This window comes from Crinia signifera, chromosome 19, assembly GCF_055691185.1.
Source record: "Crinia signifera chromosome 19, ASM5569118v1, whole genome shotgun sequence".
NCBI lineage: Eukaryota > Metazoa > Chordata > Amphibia > Anura > Myobatrachidae > Crinia > Crinia signifera.
In genome coordinates, this window is record NC_139226.1 from 95,399,053 (window position 1) to 95,413,291 (window position 14,239).

Sequence of the window (14,239 nt, forward strand, 5' to 3'; positions counted from 1 at the left end):
TATTTTGGCTATTTGAAATTAGGTATGACCCCAGCAACCAACCAGTGCAGAATATAATGCTGGGTATACACCATATCACTTCAGCCCTGCAGCAAAGCTGATGTATATATTGGGGAGTCTGGCTGTGTGTACAGGCCAACCACCCATACACTGGCTGCAGGAGCCAATAATATTCCAGGTGGATGAGCACATTTAAATGCCTGAACAGACATCGAGCAGTGGATTGGCAAGTGCGTATGCTTACCAAATCAGCAGTTATATCAGCATAGTCAGTACCCAGCCTTAGCTTCAGCAGGTCCTACACTGTATGACTACTGTAATATAAGAATACAGGTACCGTAACAAGGCCAATGCACAATTACTTTTGTACAACTACAACATTTGGTAATTGTTTGCGTTTCAACAATAACCTGGCCATACCGAGCGTTGGAAGAGACGGAGCAGATTACATTTTTATAGCTTCTATAATCCTCTGTCCCTTGCAAATCTACTTTGAATAGATGGAAAGCCAATTATAACTAATTCTTATATAAACACACAGCTTCTAATCTGGGTAAACTGAGTGTGGCCAACAAATATTAACCATCCACCATCTGTGTGGAGCTTTCCTTATATAACAACTTATATTTTACACTTCTACAGTAACAATAGCTGACGAGAGAATATATTCCCCATACAAATATTACATACAGCTACTACAAAAGGAATCATACAAATCAGATGCATGAACAATAGTAACAGAGCAACTGTATATAGCAGTGGTAGCCAACTCCAGTCCTCCAGAGCTACCAACAGTTCACCTCACAGGTGCACTCATTACTCACTAACACATTTTAAAAGATCCACAGGTGGAGGTAATTACTTCACTTGTGATTCTGTGTGGAAACCTGAAAAAACATTAACCCCTTGAGTGGTGAATTTTGCTGGGGCAGGACAAACCTACTAGGGAAGGTTTGTCCTGCCCCAGCAAAACCCACCGCTCCCCCTCCCTCCTCACCTCCTCTCCGCCCCCCTTCCTCCTCCCCTGCCACCTTTCAGTCACCACACAGGCAGCAGGCTCGGGAGGACTCTGGTGCCTGAACTCTCCCGAGTCCCCCCGAGCCACGCCGACCATCCCAGAGCCTGCCGTCTACGTCACAGTGAATGGCGGCTGGCGGCAGGGGAGCTCCAGGTACGATCGCTGGAGCGGAGGTGACAGGAGGGGGGTGGAGGCGATAGGAGGAGGGGTGACCCTAAAAGGTAGGACGCCAGTGGTGCTCCATTGGAGGCACCACTGGCGCACACCTAATGTAAAGTGGTATGCCCGGAAATTTTCCAGGACAGCCCGCTGCGGCAGCGCAGCTGAGCCAGAGAAATTTTCGGGCATACCACTCAAGGGGTTAATTGTTGGTAGCTCTCGAGGACTGGAGTTGGCTATCCCTGGTCTAATGGAAAGAGTTTTAAAGGTAAAAAAAAAAAATACACCCAGCAACTAGGTTCTCTCTTAAGAGTCAGAAAAACACTCTTTGATTGCATAAAATATTGGTCAACTTTACTTGCCACGTTCATAATGTACTAATAAAACCCCCACAGGTTGCAAATTTGATTGGGTTCGGTATGATTTGCCAGCAGCTGGGTTACTGGCGGTCACAGCAGCGCTATCCCTGCCGCTGGAATGCTGACCGGGGGGGGGGGGGTTAGCGCACAGGAGCCCCTCACGGGCTTGGAAGGTATCAGATGAAGCAGTCTGCTCAGTCCCCCCTAAAAGAGATACACAAAAGGAGAAAAGACCCTATGCGACAGGATACAGACTGGCTGTAATGTTGGGATTGTGACCGCCGGGATGCCGACTGTCGCCAAATTATGTACATTGATTGCAGTAAAAACTGTGCATCGCGCGAGTGTATGTGTGTCTCAACTTTATTTTATTTTTTTATGTGGCCAACAGGAGTTATTGAACAGTTTTGCTATTGGGTGCCCAATTTTCTGCTTTCTGGCTCCTGCGGTGGTGTGCAGGAATCCCCCTTCCCCTTGAATGTTAATTAGAGTCTATGCCTCCATATATCTCTGTGTAATCTGCTGGCTCCAATTTTACCAACAGCTGTAAATCTCAACTTGTTCAAATAAAGTATTTTCTCCCAACTGCACAAACTCCGCTCTAGAGAAGCAATAGGCAAAAGCAGGTGCCCAAGAGATGGATCAGACCACGAGAAGAGACCAGATAACGTCCAATCCCACCATAGCAGCAGCATTATGCCTCTTCATGCACGGTGGATATTTAGATTGAATTCAGAGCCTATAGTCTTTGTTTTAGGTCCATAAATCCAACCCAGATTCTTGTAAGCAAGATGTCTCCAGCTCCCTAAAGGTTTAAGTGCTGAGCATTGTGCTGGGGAAGGAATTGTGAAAAGTCATTGATTTAAATTAGACGATTTAGTCTGTGACATTGGCGAGGAAATATGCTCTTCTTTCAGCGGGGAGACTGGAGGAATTGCTCTTTAGATGTTAAATCAAATTTTGCAATTTTTCTGGCAAATGAGGCATGCAAGCACATTATCAAAATCATGGCTTCCAAAATTAATCTGCCACTAAATAATTTATCACGCTGGTGATCTTATTGTAAATAAGCTGGGATAGGGATCACGTGCAGCCCGATCCTAGCTTTATTGGCCAATATCATTAGCAATAAAGCACTGGCTTATCGGCGTATATGAAAGACAGGCGATCATTAAAAATAAATTGATAAAAAAACGAGAATGTCATAGGCTGCAACATATTCATCTGCTTCTTACGGCCTGAGCCATAATCCATGAGTGCATTAGCATGTTAAACGAAATAAGAGTAGGTCAGCTAGTTTCTGAGTTCAAAGTTAAGAACGGTATTCAGTGAGTAAGTCAGCGGTGGTGTTGAAGAGTAACAGCCTTTAATGCACTATAGTACAAAGGGGAGCATACAAACCATTGAAGAATCTGCTTGAGGAGGGATAGGACAACTCTCTGCTTGCAATGCCAGGTAGTCTGCTTTTTGTAGAGTTGCAAGCAAAGAAAATAAAAAACACAACACCTACACAACTGGGCAAAACCATATTCCAATGCACCTGTATAACATGTGCAGAGAGATTTGGGTGGTCACAAGTCAAACTGTAATCTAAACTGCAGTGTAAAAGTAAAACCTTCCACAACATGTGGGCTACATGCAAATGCAGCCAGTATTTACCCTGCACAGAAAAATAATATACACCACCGAGATATAAATCTCTGCACGTTACATCTGCCCCACCTGCAAACAAATATGGGTTTGCCTAGTTGGGCTCTCCGATAGAACACTACTTGGAGGTTTAACAAGCCTTCATATACAATGAGCATTGACCGTACAAATCATTTTATTCATTTTTTAACATAGAAGGAAAGCTGAAGGGTGCTACTGCCTGCAACTACAGACCGCCAAGATAGTAATGAGATATGTAACCCTTGTGTATGTCATCTAGGAAATATACAGTAACACAATAGTCTGTTTTACAAAGTGCAATTTTGTACATAGCCCAAAAAAAAAACCTGAAATCTGCTCTTGCAAAAAGAAGGCTGTTGTATCTCCTGACATTGTATCGGTGTGTTCAGCTGCCATGGTGTAAGCTGGTTGAAAGGACGAAGGAGGCAATTTACGCTCACACAACATAACTTACTAAGGAAGTATATCAATGGAGAATTTGACATAGATAAAACAGTAAACGTAGATTTCTCCCTAAAGTATTGTGTTTATAACATGCTTTCTAGGCAAGACATGGAACATCAATTCGCATAATATCTAAAAAATTTGTACCTTGCAATATTAAGATGAAACAGATTTAAGTTTGTGAGACAATGCACAATTTTGCTTCAAAAATTAGATTCCCATAACAACAAAAACATATACACTCACGCCAAGCAATAAAGTCCCTTTCAGTGCTCTAGGTCTTGTGCTTCTTGACCACTCCAAATGTCTTCTACCCAAAAAAAGCACATAAATAATAGGAGAAATCTGCACTACTAGCGCACATTCCCCGATAGGACTGGTGGCAGTGCTACGTTGGCCTGCGGCTTGAGTTTTTAGTCATACAGACGTTCACTGGCTTCGTTCCTGTCTTTGTATGTGCGTTCTAACAATTCACGTACAATTAAGTTGCAAACTGTAAATAAAGATACGGTATGCGGGTCGCCCATCGCGCCAGACGTCTCCTACCAGATTGAGTAAAGATGTCCAGTGTATGAGGACATATCTAGATCACATACCAGACTAAAATTGGATTGTGTTAGAAACTGGAGGTAATCACATTTGCGTGCAGGGGGTGGTTCCCAAAGTGTGCACCACGCACATTGGTTTTGGCATACTTATAAATTCATGTTAAAAAAAAAAAAAGTAAGCTTAAAAATAAAGGAGAATGGGATTAATACAAGAACTTCTAATAAAAGAAAGAAAAAAAAAAAAAAAAAAAAACACACAACTTTCAAAAGCTGGTTTAACCAGAGTTAAGGATCACATAACCCCATGATTTATTTACCGCCATGACACATTCAGCTACAAGCGACCAATCTTGTGGTGCGATAGCACAGAAAAAAAAACAGGATTCATCCACAAGTCACTATCTAGACTGCTTTGTATGTCCTTCATGTTAAAGCTGGGCTGCAAACCTTGGAAGGTATCAGATGAAGCTGTCTGCTCAGTGCCCCGCAGCACTATCCCGATGGCAGGACAGTGGAATGATAGTAGCAACTACCTTACAGCAATTCAGCAGAACATGGCTCAAACACCACCTGTTAGACAGGGGGAGACGTAACAAGCCTTGAAGTGAGATTATTGGTTGCTTTGGGCAGTTTCTAGAGGGTATATTTACTAAACGTTGATTACTACCGATATTAAAAATGATCTATATCGATGTTGATTTCAGGGCAAAAATGCACATAAACTATATGCGCAATAGCGATGTTGTGCATATCTGCTAATGTGTACACCCATTTTCACTCCATGTTGTGAACTCCAACTACAGTATCTCATCAGCGGCAGCATGCTCCCGGGTGTGGCCGCTGAATGATCTAGGTAACTATATCTTTCCGTGGGCATCCGCTATATCGATTGTCCATGAGTATAGGAAGTTCAAGAGAAAATAATTAGCTACATCGTTCATTAATGATTAGTAAATATGTGATTTACCACCTGAATAATCAATTTAAAAAAGTTTACTTTTTGTAATATACCTCTGGACAGGGCTCAGTCTAGCGCGCCACATCAGTCACAACCCATGTAGTTCCTCATTCCTATCTGGGGTGTATCTCGGGCTCTAGTGTTTCTAGCACACTCTGGTCTGTATCTCAGTGCAGAGAAAAAGACCCAGTATATGCAAAAAGCACCAGTGCACAGAAGGACATCCCAGACAGTAAAAAGGAACTGCACAGGGTGTGACAGGCGCACAGTACGCGACGGTCACTCACCTAGCACAGTATATGTAAGGACAAACTGGTTGCTTGCTTTGGGCAATCTTTCCACTTTCTCTCTCGCCAAGGCTGGATACATATCCGCTTGCAAGGGAAGAACTGATCATGTGGCCGCACCAGTATGGGTATGGGTCACTGGGTCTACCAATATTACGTCGACCACTGAAGGGTGACATGCCTTAGGTCAACCCCTTAAATAGGTCGACATGCCTAAGGTTGACATGGATGGAAGGTCGACACAAGCATTAGGTGGACAGTCAAAAGATCGACATGAGTTTTCCACTTTTTTGTCCCGAATGTCGACATGGACACCATATCGGGGAGGGGCGGTCTTGCGCAAGGTGGTGCCGCGGCGGGAGCGAGTTCATGCGACAGGCTTCCAGCAGCAGTTATTCAGAGGCAGCCAGAGTGTGGGACGGGGGAATCAGGCTACTTTTAAAGTTGCTCATTTTGATATGGCCCCCGGAAGGATTTTATCCATTTCAATTGGCCCTTGAAAGAAAAAAAAGGTTCCCACCCCTGCCCTAGTGGATGGTAGTGAACATGTCAGCTCAAAAAACATATAGTGAAAAAACCCATGACAACCTTTTGACTGTCAACCTAATGATTGGGTCAACCTTCCATACATGTCGACCTTAGGCATGTTGACTTAATGTATGTAGATCATATATGTGTCCACCCAACAACCGTATACTGACAGTACATACTGTCAAAACCAGACATAACAGGCCTCAGAAATCATTTGACGCAGTAAACAAACACACGTATTAGTAAAGCAATTTAGCAGTCCTATAATAAAAGTCATGGTGCAAGTAGGTTCTTGTGAAATCTACAGATAAGTGATGCACAGACCTCTGCAGTTAGTCCTACAATGATATTCCACAGCAGGATTGTTAACTCTGGTGTCAAGAAAGGAAGCTTTGCCCGATAGCAGACAGTTATTGGGGAACAGTATGCTGAGACTTGTAGTCCTACAATATCGGACGGTCTGTTTGAACACCGCTTGTTCTGGAATGACATACTCACCAGCAGCCTGAGAGCATACAATGCTGCTCGCTTTGCTTTCTGCAATAAAGATTTTTAAACCCTTATAGTCAAATGAAATATTATGAAGCTGTAATTTGGATGAATATTTTTTAGTTACCAAAGAGGGTGGATGCACGCGAGTTACTGAGGACATGGTAAAAATGCTTCAGTAGATTTCTTTTAATGACTATTTGATAGAGGTAAGGGACAGTAAATGGTACTTAGTAACAGGTGGTGATTTGCGTTGGTGTGGAGGAAATGGTGGTCTAATAAGGAAGGGTTGGCAACATACACGCACTTCTGTTCTGTTAGTACCTGTTCCCATCTGATAAGCAGGATGACTGACATGAGCATTTCAGGACAGAACACAGTTCCCAGATTTGTTAAATCACCTAGGCCTGAATTCAATCCTACCAATGTGTGCAACTACATTTGGCGAACACTGAACCCCAACATCACAAATGTCCTGTACACCTCTATGGAGTGCGAGGGAAAAAACGATCAATGATGGTGGTTACAAAGTGTTGGCCTCTCTGTCGACATTGATCCGATGGCACTTTCCGAACATCGCACACAACTGAATACTCCACACTAGAGAGAGTCATACAGATACAAATATTTGACACCTAGACCTCAGTAAATTGTGGTTCCGCAAACAGACTGCCATGCAAATGAGGATTGCAAGCCCTGAAATATAAAAACAAACAAAGACAGACTGTAGCTATAGATTGCAGACTATGGAGTTCTCATGTAACACTTCTGTTACAGGTGTTTTGTACAACTCTGTTTATTATAGTGTATTTAACAAATGAAATTACAGTATCAGCGTATTTCTGATTTCTGGTTGGAGGAACAATTAAACACACAAATGGAAAGGACTAAAGAAAGTATCACATACAGGACTCGTACAGACGTCACACAAAATAGGAATTGGCAATTGGATTATGTTAATTTTCTAATGTAAAACAATGTAAAGTTATGTAGATCTGTAAACAGAGTGAGTGAGTGTGTGAGTGTCTTTGTGTGTGTGTGTGTGTGTGTTGATAAAAATCAAGCAGGCCACATGCAGTCCACTAAATATTTTAGTGCGCTTGTCGGCGTAACTGCTGGAGATGTGCTGCCACAGCAGTTGGCAGTTTGCGGAGACTGTGCATTTTTAAAACCACTTATCAGCTGAGAGATGCACTCACTGCAAACCTTTAATAAGCTTTCGCTGAAAAGTGACTTAACCCATGTATCAGAGAATGCCACAGGGCTCTGCTGTGTGACACTATGCAACACACGATTGGAGAGGGGTACTCCTAAGGAGAGAGCACACAAGGACACTTGCGCAGCCGGTAGTACCAGCTGGTGGTGAAGAGGGGCACCTGCACAAAGTGAATACCGCTGCTGATCACCAAACTATCTGTTGGCAACTCCAGTATAATAGTTTTCCTTCATTTCAGAATAGTCAAGTGCATTTCAAAATATTCAGCTTCTGAATCCTTAATTTGTCAGTGTGGGAAACATTAAAATCTTGTCATTTTGGGGTCTATTTAATAAGCTTTGGAAAGAGATAAAGTGGAGACCGATTGTCAGGTCTATGTACTTAGCCCTGGCAAGAGAAAGAGGGCAGAAGAGTACCAACAATCAGATGCCAACTGCCATGTTACAGGCTGTGTTTGAAAAAGGTCAGGAGCTGATTGGTTGGTGCAACCGCTCACCAAAGCACCAGAAGTGCAGAGAGCAAGTACCAACCAATGTCCAAGGCCTACAAAATATATCACAACATTACTTGTACTAATAAAACACTACGCAAGGCGACCACAAACCAAACAGTCATTCACAGATTAACCAAATTCACCCCACAATACATCCGGCATTCTCTATTTTGGTGCGCGGAACTAGGCACAATTCTCAGTAACTGCAGATAAACAGGAAATTACGTAATAAAAATACATTTGTAGCAGTGGTTTTGGCTACACAACATATCAAGGGTTACCATGACAACTAGAACTTGATAGTCTATCAATGAGATCACATATACCTCTATGCCTACTACCAACAAACCCTTGTCCCTGCTCATAAATAAGACCTTTGTCAGCCACAAGGGCAAAACTGCCATTGTGTGACTAGAAGTTGAATGCCATAGAAAACATTCCAATGATAAAAGAGAAAAAAAAAAATGACAAGAGCGCCTCTCTATAGGTGATCGTAATAGAGCCCTGGGCTTCCCTTGCAGCTAACAAAATCATTAATAAAAGGTGTTTTGCCCATTACAGGTCAAGTGTCCAAGTTTCAGACCTAGTCCCACTAGTATCCTGGAGTCATGTATCAGATTGGCAAAATGTCAGTGATCTGCTTCATTGCCTCTTGTCCTACATCAGGGACTGCCCAGAAGCTAGCGCACAGAATGATGCTCATTTAGCAAACAGGACATTAAGATTTTGCATAGAAAAAAAAAAAAACCTGTTAGCTTTGGTTGAGGCAAGTGCGCTGTGAGCTGTGAGCTGAAATTAGAACCACAAAGCTCTAGAACCGGGTCACGTTACACAACTTCTTATTCATCTTAAGACAGCGCATTATACAGAGGTCCTGGAGGCAGCGTTCGTACAAGATATGTACAGATAAGCACAGCGCAGCATCAGGAAATAATTAGCCATTCTGTCAAGAAAAAAAAAAGATCATTTAAATACCTCGTTAGTGTTCCAACGATGCCTTTCTTTTGGTAAACTTGAACATTTTGGTAGACATTCGAGCAGCTTCTTGGGTAGAAAGATCTTTACATGACTGCCGTTGCTGTTTCCATGATCATCTAATGAGAGAAAGCAGGGATGAACTATTTACGCATGGGTGTACATACACTAGTTTAAAAAGTAAAGATGAACAGGCGTTAATTTGCTCAACCTGATCATCCCATGATACACATCGCCTTTGCAAGATAATGCAGTCACTGTAATAAATTATACCCAGTATAATGCCCTTCACGATCAATAAAACAGATCAAACTGCTCACAATGTAAATATCAGCGGTATGCGCAGTCCCCTTACTCTAAAGGAACAGCCCCAATACAGTCATTTAAAATAAACAACACCTGTAGGCTACTGGCTCATGTGCTGAGTGACAAACAGTCTAGAAAGAGCAATACATGCCAATAACACACCACAAATCAACAAATATGGACCCATGCATCATGTGATAGGAACTTTATAGATGTATTCTCCAGTCTGTGTGCAATAGTCTAGGGTCAGACTCTATAGCTGTACAACAATGGCATCCAGCGAACGAGCACAGCAAGAGGATGCGGAACCATCCCTCTGAATAGGAAAAAGTAGCAACATCAAAAGGTAAATTATGCTATGCTTACTGCTTTCTATATGAAGAGCAAATGCGGCTGCCCCTTAAAATCCTCCTATCACCTGAATACAGTGGAGGCGGGCCATTTGTGGGATGACTCAATAGTGCCACCTAGAACGTCAGTCGCGGGAACTGCGGGTATCACAGAGCCAATCACCAGTCCACATCTTGCATACCTGGAACTGGAGACATGCAGTCCTAACTATAAATGAAGACACAGCCACTATCCTTTGTACTCAAATAAGTGAAGACTTAATTTCTAAAAAATACTAAATATTTTATGGAGTCTTCTTTGTAATATTTTAACCATTAGAAAAATACCAGCTTCTGCCTACATCATGTACTATTACACAGGTACCTTTATGCATCATATGTCACAAGGAAGACAGAGGAAGCTGTTACACTATTTATGGGGAAGGAAACTGCAAGAAGAACATGTTCATGTTTCTATCATCTAAGTCAGGGGTGGCCAACCGGTCAGAGGTAAAGAGCCGAAAAATATCGGTAGTCAAGCTAAAGAGCCGACATCATGCGCGCGCCGAAGGCGCATGCGCCAAAAAAAGGGGCTTAGTCTATTTTGACCCCTTGGGTGGGTGTGATACAAATATGCCTCCAATAGTGCAGTGCCATATATACATATGCCCCCAATAGTGCCAGATACACATATGCCCCCCACGGTGCCAGGTATGCACCACACGGTGCCGGGTATGCCCCCACAGTGCCAAAAAGCTGGTATGCCCCCACAGTGCCACAAACTGCTATGCACCCACAGTGCCACAAACTGCTATGCCCCCACAGTGCCACAAACTGCTATGCCCCCACAGTGCAAATTTCCCAGCAGCAGCACTCACCGTTGTTGCTGCTGCTGCCGGGCGGGGAGAGGACAGTCTGGCGTCCCCCTGCAGTCCTCCTGTCATGTCACCAATGGGAGGAGAGCACAGCACACCGCGCGTCTCCTTCCCCCTTACTTCCCTGTGACTGGGCCGCCCACCAATCAAAGCTCACTGGTCGGCTCCTGATTTGCTGCTGGCCCACGAGCTCTGATTGGCGGATGGCCCAGTCACAAGGATGCACAGAAGGAGAAGGGATTCAGGGAACCGGCAGCAGGGGGGACTGGGACAGATGGTGGGCGGCGGGCAGCAGTGGGAGCAGGAGCCACACTTTACAAGAGGAAGAGCCGCATGAGGCTTAAGAGCCACAGGTTGGCCACCACTGATCTAAGTGTTTCTTCTGCTGCGGAGTAACCAAATTAAGCATATTTGCATTTAGGGGGTTATTCAAGTTGATTCGAATTCGCAGCCTTGCGAGTCCACCAAACCCTGCCCGGCGAATAACCGCCCCCCTGCCGCCCCCTCAAAGTGCGGCTTCGCCCGAACAGCTGCGAATGGATGTTTTGCATAAACATCCATTCGCATGGCTCGGGCAACCGCCCACATCTTTCGATGGTCACCGACCATCAAATGATGTTTAGCGTGCACGCATATATAAGTGACTTTTCACGCTGGCGTGGATACGGCCGGGCAGCTGACATCCGGTGATATCAGCCACCCGCCCCCCACACTCGCGTCACTGCCTCATTTCCATATGGTAATGGAGCAGCACGGCGCCTCCCGCCCATCTCCGCCCCCCCCCCCCCCACGCCGGCATGGGTGCGTGCACCCGGCGACCCAAAAGGTCGCCGTGGGTGCACGCACCATACGCCTGCACATGCGCAGATACCCGGCTGCGCATGCGCAGACGCACAACATCGGACGGATCTGAATCAGGCCCTTAGTCTATTGTACTTCAATGCTTAGGGGTTTAGAGCCAGGAGGTGCCATTTGTGGTTTTGCCACAGCCGGTAGAATGGCTGAGCATGTGGCAGCTTCCAACTAGGGAGAAGCAGTGGAATTACATATATTATAGAAAATGAAAAGAAACTGCTCTAGATTCATAATCACGTTTACAAAATTGACAAACCATTTTATTGAATAAACTTGCATGGGGCAATTCTATTGTGTTTTTGGACAACCCCTCCATCTAAGATGATGGGAGATCAGGAGGCAACATTCAAGGGTATTGTTGTTTATTTGTGCCAGGTTTAGTTTCGCAAAACGGCTAAACCCAGATAATGTTCTGGGCATGACATAAGTGCTGTTTGGGCACACAACCAGCCAACCATTTAACCATGTCGGCTGTACACCCCCTTGCCGATATCTTATAGTTTGTAAAATGATGCTTTACTACCCAACAGACCACAAACTGCCTGCCACCTGCTCTATGCACATGATCTAGCTAGCAGGGCGCCCAGTGCTAGAATAGGAATGGTACAACAAAAACTTGTATTCACAATACAATAATGACAATTAGCTTTCATGTGTTAGGTTATAGGGTACCATACTCCCTATCAGACCAATTTTCATCAATAGAATGTCTTTAACCATCACGGAATACCATAAAATGGAAAAGATTAAAGGGCCGGCTGAGGCTGAGCGATATCCTTATATGATCCAACACTATATTTGTACTTCCATGGAAAATCCATCAATATGCCTGCAATGCTATTTGATCTTAGCCCCATGATAGGCTGCAGTATTAACTTGGTGCTCTTTAGACAAACCTATACCCTTTAAGTAAGGGCTCGTCACTCAGCAATAGGACTCCAATAAGAAAATCTAGGACTTGCTAGCTGAGATAAGTGAGAAGGCCTGCTACACGTTAAAGCACAAGACCTCTGTGGAAAAGGACCCAAGAAGATCATACCTTGGTCACGTAATACCACCACTTGCACAGCACTACTTGTAGTGACCTATTCCTCACAGCACGATAACTGCCACACAGGGAGAATACGGTAGGTCCAACGTTGCAGCTTAAGAGGTCGGTGGTCACCAAGCGCCACTCCATTAAGACAGATAGCATAGCACTGAATTCCTACTAAATGGTCTTTAAGCCCCAATCACCTAGTAAATAACTTATGCCAAGTGTAACTAGTCAGATACAAATAGTCCTCATATGCAAACAAACCAAACACAGAAATGATCACATCAAAATCAAATTTGCTTCATGAAAAAAGAAAAAAAAAATCATTACTCCCAGAAACAGTCTGAAATACAAATAATGGTTTGCAATTTTAAATGGTACATTTATGTTGATTAAACCTTTTAATAAACCCAGTGCAAGATTTGGATTATTAATTGGCCGTGGTGTTCATGCTGCGGACACTTAGGAGAAACAGGATATTCCTGGTTTTAATCAGTCCTGTTACTGTACAATACTTAAGGTGGGGGATGAAACCAACCACTGTAAAATAATTACCTTTACTTACATGCTTGTCTTTTAAAAGCATTGTCAATCCTTTTAAAAAGTAATTAGTTTTATTATATGGAACCAGACCACAGTTTTGTAGTCAGACTTATTTCTATAATGCACTACTTATATATGGGCTTAAACAATGGCAAGACTGGGAATATGGTCCAAAAACAAAGAACATACATATTTATATAAAACTTTTGGGGCTATAAAAGTAAAAAAAAAATAAAAAAAAATCGGGTGGTTGGTTGGCAATTTCAAAGCTACAAGTATATTTACCGGGATCTACTAAATATAGTGATAAGATGGAAGCATTTGAAGTACACCTTACTGTGTATATAACCTGTCACCTGAACCAAACCCCCCTTCCAAATGTCTAAACCAGGCATGGCCAATCTATGGCCCTCCAGCTGTTGTGAAAAGTCCCATCATGCCTTTCCACATGTTTGCTAAAACTAGGGCAAGGCATGCTGGGATGTGTCGTGTCATTTCACAACAGCCGGAGGGCCAGTTGGGACGTGCCTGGTGTAAACCTAACCCCCATTCCCATAGCCAAACCCTAACCACTCTTTTCCCGGCAGCACGCTATACCGCCCCGCATACTCACCAATTGGAATGCTGGCTGTCAGTATTCCGGCGTCAGCATCCTTATCCTATTTGATGTTCCAGCGCCAGTGTCCCAACCGCAGTTGGGATGCCAGAATTGGTACACGGAACGCCAGCATCCTGGCCAGGCTGCTATTAACCCAACATGTTTGGGCGACCCAGATTCCTGAATGTACTGGTTTTATATGCTTAATAAGCTCAGCCGAGGAAAACGGGTACAAAAGTTGGCATTGATCCTCTAGGGGAGCTTCTAATGCACATGCACCCGGCTGCAGTAGGGGGTTCACTGTTGCCCTTTAAGCAGGGTTGCGCAAAAACGTCAGCGGCAAGCTATATGGTGAAAGGAAAATCTTACAGAATAAGCATATCTAAGTAGCAGCGTGATATAATCTAGGTGCCCAGGCTTAGCTGCAGCCTACCGGTCCCTCTATTCACGCACCTTTGCCTACAAAATTCTGTTCTGTTTTTCAGCAGAGATATTAACATCTAAAAATAGACAAGTTGTACTTTTATTTAGCTGGGATATCTCAGCCAG

The 14,239-nt window shown here is 43.7% G+C and overlaps 1 protein-coding gene across 6 annotated transcripts in view; it reads right to left on the reverse strand.

Moving 5' to 3' along the window:
* Positions 1 to 14,239, reverse strand: part of CAMTA1 (calmodulin binding transcription activator 1) — a 1,324,131-nt gene that overhangs the window by 1,301,453 nt on the left and 8,439 nt on the right. For all 6 annotated transcript variants that reach the window (XM_083162948.1, XM_083162947.1, XM_083162949.1 and 3 more), the window contains exon 2: positions 9,149 to 9,267. In XM_083162948.1, coding sequence (XP_083019074.1) covers positions 9,149 to 9,267 — 119 coding nt within the window. The remainder of the gene's footprint in view (positions 1 to 9,148; positions 9,268 to 14,239) is intronic.